The sequence below is a fragment of the Carcharhinus amblyrhynchos genome, chromosome 30 (assembly GCF_965287045.1).
Source record: "Carcharhinus amblyrhynchos chromosome 30, sCarAmb.v2.hapA, whole genome shotgun sequence".
Taxonomy (NCBI): Eukaryota; Metazoa; Chordata; class Chondrichthyes; order Carcharhiniformes; family Carcharhinidae; genus Carcharhinus; species Carcharhinus amblyrhynchos.
In genome coordinates, this window is record NC_137353.1 from 19,065,394 (window position 1) to 19,079,727 (window position 14,334).

The window sequence follows — 14,334 nt, forward strand, 5'->3', positions numbered from 1 at the left end:
TTTTAAAGAAGTTGAGGGCTCAGTCTTCCATCTAAACCCGACACGCTAATGTTCAACATGGAAGTCTCTTACTGAGAGAATAAGATCAAAAACATGTGTATTTGCTGCCATCATGTGGTCATTGAAGGTATACATTGAAAATAAGAAGCCTTTTCATTAACAGCCCTAGACTTTCCTAAGCAGCATCATCTCCCATTTTCCTTGCCTGACATGTACAAAAAAAGCATCGTCATGTTGAAGTAGTTTGAAGCCAAGCTAGCAAGAAGCGGTCACCGGTTTTATTTCTGTATGCCTGATGCTAACTCATACCACCACCACCACACCCCCCGCCCACCCCCCACACACACACAAAGGGACTGTTTACTTAAATCCAGTAAATCTGCACAGAGAAAGGATTAAGGTCCCCAAACATATCCAGGAGTGATAGTGGGGTGTAAACAGCTAAAACTGCTCAGTACAGAGCACTAATAACCTTCACTGATTATCCACATAATCCTTTTACCCATTAGTTTACAGGAATGGAACTGAGTGGCGAAAAAGGCAGCTCCCAGTGACAGGTATACTGCAGGTAGGTGCCAGTAATGTGTGGCTGACTGATCCATAATCAGCCTCTTAGAGTCATAGAGGTTTACAGCATGGCGTCCTTTTTTTTTAAACCTCTAAGATAAACCCAATTGCCTGTGTTTGGCCCATATTGCTCTATACCCATCTTACCCATGTAACTATCTAAACGCTTTTTAAAAAACAAATTTGTACCCACCTCTACTATTACCTCTGGCAGCTTGTTCCAGACACTCGCTACCCTCTGTGTGAAAAAATTGCCCCTCCAGACCCTTTTGTATCTCTCCCCTCTCACCTTAAACCTATGCCGTCTAGTTTTACACTCCCCTAGCTTTGGGAAAAGATGTTGACTATCTAGCTGATCTATGCCCTCATTTTTTTTATAGACCTCTATAAAATCACCACTAAGCCTCCTACGCTCCAGGGAAAAAAATGTCTCAGTCTATCCAGCCTCTCCTTAACTCAAACCATTAAGCCTTGGAGTACTGCTGACCTGTCTGGATCAGATATTGGATTACTGAGTCTGACAAAATATTGACATGTTTCCAGTCTTCATCTGGGAGGCACCTCAACAGCATGAGGCCCCCACATCCCTCCCCAACAAACACAGATCAACAGTTTGATGCTCAGGAATGGCAATGATGAGCAATTCAAGCTTCCTCCTGAGGTGCTGCCCATGGGATGGGCACACAGTCCACCTTACTGAAAGGCACCTTCTCCGGATCAACAACTTGTCTGCAACATGGCGACACCCAGTCCTAGGTGTACAGACACAATTCTAGCATCCAGTTTCCCTGCAGTACTTTCTAATCCCAATTGGGCGGCATGGTGGCATAGCGGTTAGCACTGCAGCCTCACAGCTCCAGGGACCCAAGATCGATTCCCGGCTTGATTCCTGGAGCTTGCACATTCTCCCCGTGTCTGTGTGGGTTTCCACTAGGTGCTCCGGTTTCCTCCCATGTTCCAAAAATGTGCAGGTTAGGTGCATTGGCCATACTAAATTGACCCTGGGATGCGGAGGTAGTGGGATTAGCAGGGTAAATATGTGGGATTACGGGGATAAGGCCTGAGTGGGATTGATGTCAGAGCAGACTCGATGAGCTGAATGGCCTTCTTCTGCACTGTAGGGTTTCTATGATACTATTTCTATGAATACTGTGTTATAGAGTTCTCTCACCAGCTCGGCAGAGGGTGTATCCATCTAAAACATTAAATTCCATGATTAAATTCTGTATATTTGACGTTTTCAAATCGAGGCAATATTTGCCTCATTGGACAGTGGAATGTGTGTCCTTTCCAGATTCAGGCAGACACATGTGGGTGCCCTGGCATTGATAGAACACTTACTGTCTGGTAGCTGAACACTGTGCTGGAGCAGTCATGGGCTCTGTCACCTTGGGATGGAGGTGCAGCGGTGCGGTGAGAGTGGGGGGTGGGGGTGTGTGGTTGTCGGTGTTGGCGTTGAACTTCAGATCTGTACAGATTCTGTGTACAGCTGTGATGGAGAGCAGGCAGGAGTTGTCTGTTCCCTGGTGCTTTGACAGTCTGCATCATCAGTCATACCCAGTGGGCGCTCCCTCACCTTGGCTACGGATTGAATCATGCTGATTGCAGGGCGAACTGACTGAAGCCCGTGCTGCTCGGTTCACTCAAATCCCAATATTTTCTGCATATTTCCAGCTCCAATTTACTCTGTCCCTGAACCTTACCTCCTTCTGTCTCTCCTTCATCAACGTTTTGGAATTGGAACAGTTTCACATGAACAACACTCCCCGAATTCCCTCCACCCCACTGCACTACTTTTGATGGGATTCCAGTTCTGTCGACCTTGAGCTTCACAGCAAGCAGAAACTAAAACCCAGAACACTTAAACCACATCAGGGTGGAGAACAATATGAGGGAAGCTTTGAAGAAGTGGCTGGAAGCCAGACAGAAAGATGACTGCAGTGATTTAATGAGCTGACTCCTTAGCACACTGCTCCATCCTATCACTGAGTGCTTAGCTTATGTCACGTTCACTGCTTTAATGTACCTTCTGGTTATCCATTACGTCATTCTCCCTACAGATTAATCCCTCGCTGGGGACAAGCTGCTCTTCTGCAAGTTGCACATCAATTTTCATTGTTTATAACTGGGGAAATATCTCCCTCGGCATCCTCTACTCGAGGCAGTTATCTCCTCTCCTGAAGCTGTTGGCTCCTGGTTTAGTTACAGCTGCCACTCATCCCAGTGCTCCACCCTTCTGAGCGCATACAGGCACGGCACGGTGGCACAGTGGCTAGCACCCCTGCCTCACAGCTCCAGGGACCCGGGTTCGAATCCCGGCCTCGGGTCACTGTCTGTGTGGAATCTGCATGTTCTCCCTGTGTCTGCGTGGGTTTCCTCTGGATGCCCCGGTTTCCTCCCACATTCCAAAGATGTGCGGGTTAGGTGGATTGGCCATGCTAAATCGTCCCTTAGTGTCCCAGGATGCGTAGGTTAGAGGGATTAACAGGGTAAATTTGTGGGGTGACGGTGTTAGGGCCTGGGTGGGAGTGTTGTCAGTGCTGACTCAATGGGTTGAATGGTCTTCTTCTGCACTGTACAGTTTCTATGATTTTTACACAATGAAGAACGACAGGCTATTCAGCTGCAGGCACCATCACAGTCTTGCCTGATGCTGCCTTATCCAATGTCCAAACTTCCTATCACAAGCCACTGGACTGTGTCCAAGGACGGGCAGTCTGATTTTTTTTGCCTGGTGATTCTGTGTCCACCTGCAACTGGTCAACTCACAGCCTGGACTCAGATCAGCACTCGCCTGAATCTCCCTGGACTGGGGCACCATACACACTTCACAAGTACCAACGTGAAGACTGAACCAGGTGGAATTTCACACTGGAATCAGGTTTGGCACTCAGGCCTTTGGGAGGGTCCTGGTATCAGAGAGAGCCCTCCTGCTTCTCCTTACACAGTGGTCCAGAAACCTTCAGCTTTGGAGCATCTCCTGAGGCCCAGTTTCTCTGTTTCCCGTCATACCTGAAGGACGTAGTCGAGTGCCAGGTGCCTGAAGCATTTCCTCGTCATGGTCAGTGTCCCCGTGGCCTCCTCCACTTCGTGCGTCTTGTTGCGAGTCGCTTGCGCGTTCTTGATCAATGCCAGGTCCATGTCCTCTCGGACCTTATCAAAATGCTTCTTGGTCTCCTTGAACTTCCGAACATCTCTGCATTTTGACAAGAAACACAAATATTCTATTAGTGGGATGGGGTGGTGGGAGGTGGGGGGGTGGAATTTAAAGATTCAGTTTCATATGTGACTCATATGAAAATATGTCCCAAAGGCCCACTACACAACGGGCTTTCGCAAACGGAGAAATGAACCTCTCTTCCAGTGAGGCTCAAGGCACCTTAATTGAATTTGACCAAATTACCATGGTTGAAGGTGGAGTTAAGTAGGTAATAGAAGAACAAGAGTGAATATGATTTTTTAAATGTGTTCATGTGGGTGTTTACTGCCTATCCCTGAGGGCATTTAACAGTCAACCATATTGCTGTAGTTATATGTAGGCCAGACCAGGTAAGGACAACAGATTTCCTTTCCTAAAGGACATTAGCAAACCAAAATTGTTTTTTTTATAACAACTGGCAATAGTTTCATGGCCATCAATAGACTCCAGGTTTTTATTGAATTCAGATTTCATCATCTGTCCTGGTGGGATTTGAGCCAGGATCCCCAGAGCATTACCCTGGCTCACTGGATTAATAGTTCAGTGACAATACCACTATGCCTGTGCCTCCCCACATAGTTTATGGCACTTGCTAAAGAGTGACTAGTTGGATGTGGTATCAGACAGCAGCCTAAGGTCTGTGGGGCTGGTGCCACTAGATGGGGAGGGGAAGGGCAGGACAGTAGAAGGAGAAAGATGAACAGAAATTGAGTGAAACCTTGTACATAGTTACTAAGGGGAAGCATTCTGCTTTAGATGTGGTTCTGTGCATTAAGTTCATAAGATATAGGAGCAGAATTACGCCATTCGGCCCATCACAGCTGCTCTGCCATTCAATTATGGCTGATATACTCCTCATCCCCATTTTCCTGCCTTCTCCCCAGAACCCTTCAACCCATTCCCAATTAAAAATCTGTCTAACTCCTCCTTAAATTTACTCACTGTCCCAGCATCCATTGCACTTTGGGGCAACGAATTCCACAGATTCACAACCCTTTGGGAGCAGTCTTTTCTCCTCATATAAGACTACACACTTCCTTCCCTTTATATTCTATTCCTTTAGCTATAAATACCAACATTCCATTTGCTTTCTATATTATCTGCTGTACCTACGTTAAACAACCGCTAAAGATGGTATCGATTGGCAGGCATTCATAGAATCCCTACAGTGCAGAAGGAGGCCATTCAGCCCAACTCTGCACGATCACTATCCCATTTAGGCCCTTTTCCCATAGCCCCGCATATTTTCCCTGCTAATCTCCTGACACTCAGGGGCAATTTAGCATGGCCAATGCCCCTAACCCACACATCTTTGGACTGTGGGAGGAAACACCTGGAGGAAACACATGCAGACACGGGAAGAATGTGCAGACTCCACACAGACAGCGACCCGAGGCTGGAATTGAACCCGGGTCCCTGCTGCTGATAGGCTGCAATGCTTACCAATGTGCCACTATGTCACCAAGTCAAAGGGAATTAGTCAAAGGGTAACAAATGCAAGGTCACAATTTTCCACCATGCAGGATATGTGCCAGTATCTGGCACATTGAACATCTGGCACAAGTATCATTCATGGGTTCACTATAAATACGCACTGTATTAAAGTGCACAAAAAAACTCTCTCCTAACCTAAAAGCATCTGTGGCCCGAATGAAACCCTTCTCTGCTACACAATGCTCTGATTCTATCCGATTACACAATTAAATCTTTTCTAATCAGAGGCTGGGAGGATAATGTGAATGAATCGGATGTACAGTTCTCTTAGGGACCAGCAGTTGCTTTCCTCTCCTTTGATTCCTGCCCTTGTTTAAGCGATCAAGTTGCCACTGTCCACTCTCATGACGTTCATCAGTGGTTCGTTGGCAAAGGATCGAGTCACGTGACCCCAGCCAGATGTTCCCCGCTAAATCCAGCCCGCTGTGTGTGCCTGCTGTTTACTGCAGCTGATTTCACTGAGCCAACTCTGGTCTAGCAAAATGCTTTAAATACAGTAGCTTATCAACTGAGAGTGGAGACAGTAGACCAAGGCCCGCACTTCCCCCTCAATTGGATGTTTAAGAACTCACGGCATTACTCCGACAATTAGCTGGGGCACTCTCCCTGGTGTCTTGGCCAACATTCATCCTTCAGTCAACAGATCATTTTCATATTGATGTTTGTGGGGGTTTGCAGTGTGCAAATTGGCTGCCATGTTTCCTTTCTTCCAACTTCAAATACGTTGGGATGTCCAAAGGTGCTATATAAATGCAATCTTTTCTCTTTTTTTCAAAACCCAGAACCTTTAGTGCCTTGTGTGACTTGACTTTATTACAATGTCTGATAAATACTGCAGGGTGTGATTTGCATTCCGATGAGGAAACATTCTTCCACACGCACTTACTCATCCCAAAATAGTCTGCCCAATTAACATAACTGCATGGTGCATGTACCTGTTATCACCACCGTGCGACCCACTGCGGGCTGCCTGAACACAAGAAATAGGAGCAGGAATAGACCATATGGCACGTCGCGCCTGTTTGCCATTCAGTATGATCATGGCCGATCTCGGGCTTCAACTCCACTTTCCCATCCACTCTCCACATCCCTCGATACCCCGAGAGACCAAAACTCTGCCTGTATCTCAGCCTTAAATTTATTCAATGAAGGAATATTCAAAAACCCTCCAGATTTCAAAGATTCCTAACTACTCGGGTGAAGTAATTTTTCTTCCGTTTTAAATGGTTGTCCCTTTATCCTGATTCTGTGTCTCAGATTCCCCAGTCCAGAGAAAACAATCTCACAGCATCCACCCTATCAAACTCCTTCAGAATCTTACATCTTTCAATGAGATTGCCTTTCATTTGTCTAAACTGGTACAAGTATAATCCAACATGGTGGCTGGTCCATCTAACATATTCTTCCCTGACTGAAGGAGAAAATAGCTATTAAAGAGAGTTCCACCTCCACCCCAAAACCATTGAATCTACTTGCACTGCTCACTTTCCATGATAACATAAGGTTACCTTTTGGGGGAAGAGGGTCTGCCTGATCCCTTCCTTATTTAGAAGTTTCTAAATGATCTATTTGAACACTTCACCAAAGTAGAAAATTTACCTCAGTGGGGACAGTATATTTGGCAGATATCCCTGCCCACTCCGCACTGATTGATTTTCTGCTGGGTAACAGGGGATGTGGAATGCACCTACCCAAATACTGCCCAAAAACTTAAATCTGTTTCTGTTGGTGGACCCAACTTAATCGTCCCATTAACAATTCAAACCCCACACCCCCCAGTCAACAACACAAACCCCCATTTCAGCAATTCTCTTCCTATGCCCCCACCCCCAACCCCAACTCAACAACACTGTAATCCTATCCCACCCCAATTTTCACCCTGGAATCGCACAATGTTTGAGGTGTTAAATTGGGTCACCTCAGGCATTGGGTTAATATTTGTCAATGGATTTTTTTTCCCAATTCATAGGAGGCAGCACAACTCATGTTAATGAGACTCGGATTTGAAACATTGCAGGCATCTTTTACTCACTCCGATGGCTAATTGCCCACCTTGCCCCTTCCTTCCCCTCTAATGGCAAACTCCTAATTGGAAATTGCCAGGTATGTGACCTGAACCCAAGTGAGGGTCAGGGACAGTCAACTGGATGGCCCATCACTACCGACACACAGACCAGGAAGAAGATCTAAGGTCAGGTAGGTCAAAAACTGATACAAGGGTAAACTCAACCACAACAGTTTGTTATCTAATACCTCTTGACTTGGTCAAATGTGCTGAGGTGCTTCACAGTGATTTTGTATCAAGGAGATACTGCCTGGGTTCAGGTCACACAGGCAGATACTGACACCAAGACATGTAAGGAGATACTATTAGGTCAGACTCTCTAGAGGTTAGAAGAGGAGGGGATCTAATTAAGGTACATAAGACGTTAAAGGGGATTGACAGGGTAGACATAGAGAGGATGATTCCTCTTGTAGGGCAAGAGGTCATAGTTTCTGGATAATGGGTAGCAGATTTAAAACCGAAATGAGGAGAAACTAATTCTCCCAAAAAGTGGTGAATCTGGAATTCGCAACCCTAGAGTGCGGTGGATGCCAGGACATTGAGTAAATTTAAGGAGGAGATAGACAGATTTGTAATTAGTAATGGGTTGAAGGGTTATGGAGAATGAGCAGGAAAGTGGAGTTGAAGCAGTGATAAGATCAGACATGACTGTATTGAATAGCGGAGGAGCTGATTTGTCTACTCCTATTCCTAGTTCTTATGACCGAAAGCTTGGCTTGAACAAGTGTTGTTAATAAGGCTGAGTGGGATAGAGAAGGGGAGTGGTTCAGGAAGAAAATTCTAGACCTAAGCAGTTGAAGGCACTGCTGCCACTGGTGGAGCCAAGAAAATCAGGCATGTGCATGGAGGTCAGAACAGGAGGAGCACAGAGGTCGCAGACAGGAGATTAGGGCAGGATGAGAATGTGGGGGAAATCGACCAAGGATGAAAATGATAAAGGCAAGGTGTCCTCGGACAGGAAGCCAATGTTCAGCAGAACAGGACCTGGTGCGAGTCAGGATTTGGGAAGCAGAGTTTAATAGCGAGAAATGAAACTTAACTCTTCACATAGTGCCGGCTGGGTTTGTCTCAATTTGTGGGTTTCAGCATGAATAAGTTAACCCTGGTGTTTCAGGAACTCCCATTAAATTATGCTCAGGGCCAACACAAAGCTTTCGCTGATCAACTCGAAATCTCAAGTGAAATAATCAGAGAGGAAAAGAACAAGGATCAAACCTTCCCCCCAACTCAGTCAATTCACGGACGCCATAGCAACTACCTCCTTCCCAGAAGAAGCAGTGCTGCCCATTCATTTGATTTATGTGATGCTAAATTCAAAATATCCCATTGGCAGCTCAGGTTAACCCAGCTAGAGTGCACTCCTCTTAATATCCACAGAGGACAACTCCCAGAAGCTGAGCGACGTTACCATTGATCTGATGTGGTCTGTGTTCTGTTCGCCACTTATTCAGCTGAATATAAACAAAAACGTCCCCTTAAAGGAGTGGCACCAATCGGGGAAAATATTGCATTGATTTCCAGGAGATTGGGAAGACGATTTCTCGAATGTGATAGTAACTACAGTGGTGTTTCTGTCGGCTGGCACTAACTGCGGGATGCTCGGACTAAAATCTTCAATAATCCCACACTGTTGCCTGTCCTGAATGTAAAGCTGAGGTAGCCTCAGCCACATATCTTCACTGACAATGAACGTATGGCTGAGGGAAAGGGCCTAACACCAGGGTCACCAACTCCTCCAGGGATAGCCCGGAGGCTTCCAGGAGAAAGTTTACGGGAGCACTCCTTAAAAACAAAGGCCTGTATTTCTCCGAACAGTTGTTTGTGAATTATGAATTTGTTGGAAGATGGCTAAAATAACAGTTTTTGATGGACAGTCAAAAATCATTGAATCTGCTAATTAGGAGGCTTTTTAATTTCCAGTTGGTTGGCTAGACATGATTGGCAACCAATGGCAGGGCAGCTAGAGGGAGGAAGTCCAGTGATACAGTCGACTAGAATTGAGCACCTTAACTAACATAAAACTTACAAGCAAGTGTTAGCTGATCAAAGTATAGTGTGCCACAATGTGGCGCACAACCCCTTTTTAAAAAATCCCACGCAAGTATTGCCTCAATGCAAACCACCCCCCATCCCCCTCCCACACCGGACCATCTACCTTTTGTTCTTAAAGTTGCTATTTTCTTACGGCTAAACTTTAATATTTAACACATTCTCCCTCCCTTCAGTCCTGATGAAGAACCAAAAGGCCTTTAAATGTTAACTCTGCTTTCTGTCCTTACAGATGCTGCTAGGCCTGCTGTGTATTTCCAACATTCTCTGTTCTCATTCCTAACAGCTCCTAATCTTTCTTTTTATTCATTAATGGGACCTGGGCTTCGTTGGCTGGCCAACATTTATTGCCCCTCCCTAGTTGCTTGTGGGCAGTTGACAGTCAACCACATTGCTGTGGCTCTGGAGTCACATGTAGGCCAGACTGGGTAAGGACGGCAGATTTCCTTCCCTACAGGACATTAGTGAACCAGATGGGTTTTTCTGACAATTGACAATGGTTTCATGGTTATCAGTAGATTCTTAATTCCAGATTTTTGTTTTTAACTGAATTCAAATTCCACCATCTGCCATGGCAGGATTCGAACCCAGGTCCCCTGAACACCAGCTGAGCTTCTGGATTACTCAGAGGGTGAGGACGGTCTGGAATGCACTGCCTGGAAGGATGGTGGAGGCGAGATGCCTCACATTCTTTAAAAAGTATCTGGATGAGCACTTGGCGCACCGGAACATTCATTATGGGCCAAGTGCTGGCGAGTGGGATTAGGTGGGCAGGGTGCATCAGTGCAGGCTTGATGGGCCGAAGGGCCTCTTCTGCACTGCAGGATTCTGTGATTAATATTCTAGCAAAAATACCACTAGGCCATTGCCTCCCCTCTGACTGCAGGGACTTCAGGTAAGGGGTAGGATTGGGGCTAGCTCTGATTGGTCACTAGTAAAGATCCTTCAGGTGTTTCACACCTAGGCCTAACTGTGAGGAACAGACCTTCCAGCAAGTTACCAGACAGCAGCCAATAACCACTGAGTGAGAAGGAGAAGGTGCAGAAAATACTAAATAAGTTCACCTCAATTCTCGATGAATTTTTGCGCAAACAGGGGTTAACCTATCTTTTAGATGCTGACAGGCCTTCTGTTTATCCTGTCATTTTCTATTTTTATTTTATATTGTCTGTATTCATGACTTTATCTGTCTCTGGTGTTCTGAATTTACGGTTAAAATGATCGGAATTGCGACAAGGGAGCGTGTTTTCCCACTTGAATTCCCTCAGATGTCACTGAGCTATGAATGGTTCTCGGGAGCCTTGGCCAGAGTGGGAAACAGAATCAAAGAATCCTTACAGTGCAGAAGGAGGCCATTCAGCCCATCGAGACTGTGCTGACAACAATTGCACACAGGACCTATCTTCGTAACCCCAGCTATTTACCCTGCTAATCCTCCTGACACTAAGGGGCAATTTATCATGGCCAATCCTCCTAACCCGCACATCTTTGGATTGTGGGAGGAAACTAGAGCACCCAGAGGAAACCCACACAGACATGGGGAGAACGTGCGGACTCCACACAGACAGTGGCCTAAGGCCGGAATTGAACCCAGGTCCCTGGTGCTGTGAGGCAGCAGTATTTACCAAAGTCAGTTAGCCATTCTCAAAGCCCCAATTGTAACCTCATCCCCTTTAAGAAAATTTGCTTTGCTGACCTTGGTGTTGTGTCCTTAGCACCTCAGGAAGGGCACGGCAAACACAGAGTGCCATGGGTGAATTCTGTGAAGCTCGCTGCCCACGGTTACAGGTTGAAGTGTCAGGTCCAGCATCTGTTCTGCTAATGTTATTTTCCTTGCTTCCTGCAATCTGATTCCTCAAGATCCACCAGCTTTTTGATATCTTGCCCAAATGGCTGTCGATCTTGCTATCGCAGTCCTCTCCCAAATAATCGCCCACCTTGCCACCTCCATCGACTTGAGCTCCTCCAAATCTCTGCAGCCCACATCCTGATTCTGGTTCCAATATCTTTGTGTTCACTGATTTACACTGGTTCCCAGACAGGCAAGATCTCGATTTAAAAATAAAATTCAAATTGGTCCTCACTGCCACCCCCCCACCTCCTCCCCCACTTCTTTCTCTGTAACCTGCTCCAGCCCCTCAACCCTCCCCCACTGCCATCTCTGTAACCTGCTCCAGCCCCACTACTCTCCCCCACTGCCATCTCTGTAACCTGCTCCAGCCCCACTACTCTCCCCCACTGCCATCTCTGTAACCTGCTCCAGCCCCACTACTCTCCCCCACTGCCATCTCTGTAACCTGCTCCAGCCCCACTACTCTCCCCCACTGCCAACTCTGTAACCTGCTCCAGCCCCACAACCTTCCCCCACTTCCATCTCTGCAACCTGCTCCAGCCCCACAACCCTCCCCCACTTCCAACTCTGTAACCTGCTCCAGCCCCACAACCTTCCCGAGATCTCTGCACTCCTCCAATTCTGGATTCTCATTCTGACTCTCATTCCACCATTGACAGATGTGCCTTCAGCTGCCTGGGCCCTGCCAGAGCCTTAGGTTAGGCAACTCTCTCCCTTCACTCCCCTGTCTTCCTAATCCTGTCTCTTTCTTTAAGATGCTCTGTAAACGTGCCTCTTTGACCAAGCTTTTGGCCATCGGTCCTTAAGTCTCCTTACATGACCAGGTGTGAAGTTCTTTGAGATGTTTCACTGTATGTGTGTGTGTGTTGTTGCTAATCTGAGGGAGGGTGGGTGGTGGCACTGATTATCCCATCGAAGGGAGCCCTATCCAAGGCAATAGGGAAAGAGCAGGGGAGTGAGACTAACCAAATAATTGGCCCAAAAGGCCCGCAAAGATATGAAGGGCCATACAGCTTCTGTGCTGTAGAGGGCAGCACAATGGTTAGCACTGCTGCCTCACAGCGCCGAGGACCCAGGTTCGATTCCCAGCTTGGGTCACTGTCTGTGCAGAGTCTGCACGTCCTCCCCATGTCTGAGTGGGTTTCCTCCGGGTGCTCCGATTTCCTCCCAAAGTCCAAAAGATGTACTGGTTAAGTGCATTGGCCATGCTAAATTCTCGTTCAGTGTATCCAAACAGGCACAGGAGTGTGGTGACTAGGGGATTTTCACGGTAACTTCATTGCAGTGTTAATGTAAGCCTACTTGTGACACTAATAAACAAATAAACTTAAAGCATGTTCTCCTCTGGGTGGTCCAGTTTCCTGCCACTGTCCAACGATGTGCAGGTTAGGTGAACTGACCATGCTAAATATGCAGGGTGATAGGGATAGGGTGGCAGGGAGGACCTGGATGAGAAGCTCTCTTGGGAGAGTTGGTGCAGACTTGTTGTGCGGGGTGATGGGGATAGGGTGGAGGGGAGGGCCTGGGTGGGATGCTGTCTCAGAGAGTCAGAGCAAAGTCAATGGGCAGGATGGCCTCTTTCTGCTCTGTAGCGATTCTATGGTTCTAATATTCAATGATTCCACACCTCGGAAGAATGAAGAGCTGCTGGCACATCCCAACCCAACAGGAATTAACACCTTTAGCGAAAGGTAGGCAGGAGAGGAGATTGGAAAATATATTTTCACAACTTCATCTTAACACCTTTTAGCTCAGCAACTGTGGCTCACGAAACAAATTCCATTTACATTTCTTCATTAAAACATGAGAAAATATCCAACACTGTTGAGCACATCATGTACCTTCCTGCTCTCAATCATTCAAAATTAGGGGAAAGAAACTGGATGGACCTATCAAGCGAGCATATTGAATGAACAAACAGAAATACGCCCTTCAGGCTATCTGCTCCCTTCTGCTGATTTTGAAATCCGAAGCTTCTCATCATTCACCCTCGATTAAACTTCACGTTCTTTCCCCGTGTTATTGTCACATTTGCTAACAGCCTGCATTATAGAGCTGGGCAAAGGCTTTGTTTTGGAAGAAATAGCTGCTTCACACAGGGTAAATGCCTGGACCTTATCGCTGATTGCCAACACAGTAGTTCCCAACCGTAGTCAGGCACTGTGAAAACGCCCCAATTCGAGGAGGTTTACCCAGGTTTACGTAGGATACATTGCACAGGAATGGTGCTGCACTCCAGCCTCCTCCCATCTTCCCTCACCAAATCCACCATCGTGACCCTCAAATGGCAGAGCAGACTCGATGGGCCGAATGGCCTAATTCAGTTCCCCTATCTTATGAACTTATGTTTCCTTTCTCCCTACCTGCTTGTTTAGTTTCCCCTTAACTGAATCACAGGATTGTTATGGTATGGAAGGGAGACCATTCAGCCCATCATGTCTGCACCAGCTCTCCAAATGAGCATTATGACTTTGTGCCATTTTTCCTGCCTTTTCCCCACACTCCTGCACATTGTTCCCATTCAAATCATCTAATGCCCTCTTGAATGTCTTGATTGAACCTGCCTCTGCTACAACCTCCATTTGTGCTGTAATTAAACTGCATTGTTCGGGTCCTTCATAATCAACCTCTGAATGATAAAGGTAAAGTAACATGATGGTATCAGGGAACCTCACATTCAGCAGCTCCTGCACACTTACAGACCGTACCCTGCAGATCAACTCCAATGATGAGACAGAGTACAGGAAAGAGATAGAGAATCTGGTGAACTGCTGTGACGACAATAATCTCTCCTTCAATGTCAACAAAATGAAGGAGATTGTCATTGATTTCAGGAAGCATAGCGGCGAACAAGCCCCTGTCTACATCAATGGGGATGAAGTTAAAATGGTCGAGCTTCATGTTTTCAGGTGTCCAGATCACCAACAACTTGTACCCCATGCTGACATCAATATCTCTGCTTTCTCAGAAGACTAAGGAAATTTGGCATGTCAGCTACAACTCTCACCAACTTTTACAGATGCACCATAGAAAGCATTCTTTCTGGTTGTATCATAGCTTGGTATGGCTCCTGCTCTGCCCAAGATTGCAAGAAACTACAAAGAATCG

General features: G+C 46.5%; 1 protein-coding gene across 1 annotated transcript in view; it reads right to left on the bottom strand.

Annotated features, from left to right (window-relative positions):
* acap3a (ArfGAP with coiled-coil, ankyrin repeat and PH domains 3a) overlaps positions 1–14,334 on the bottom strand; it is a 331,287-nt gene that overhangs the window by 101,328 nt on the left and 215,625 nt on the right. Inside the window, exon 6 of the mRNA XM_080215115.1 lies at positions 3,580–3,763. Coding sequence (XP_080071241.1) covers positions 3,580–3,763 — 184 coding nt within the window. The remainder of the gene's footprint in view (positions 1–3,579; positions 3,764–14,334) is intronic.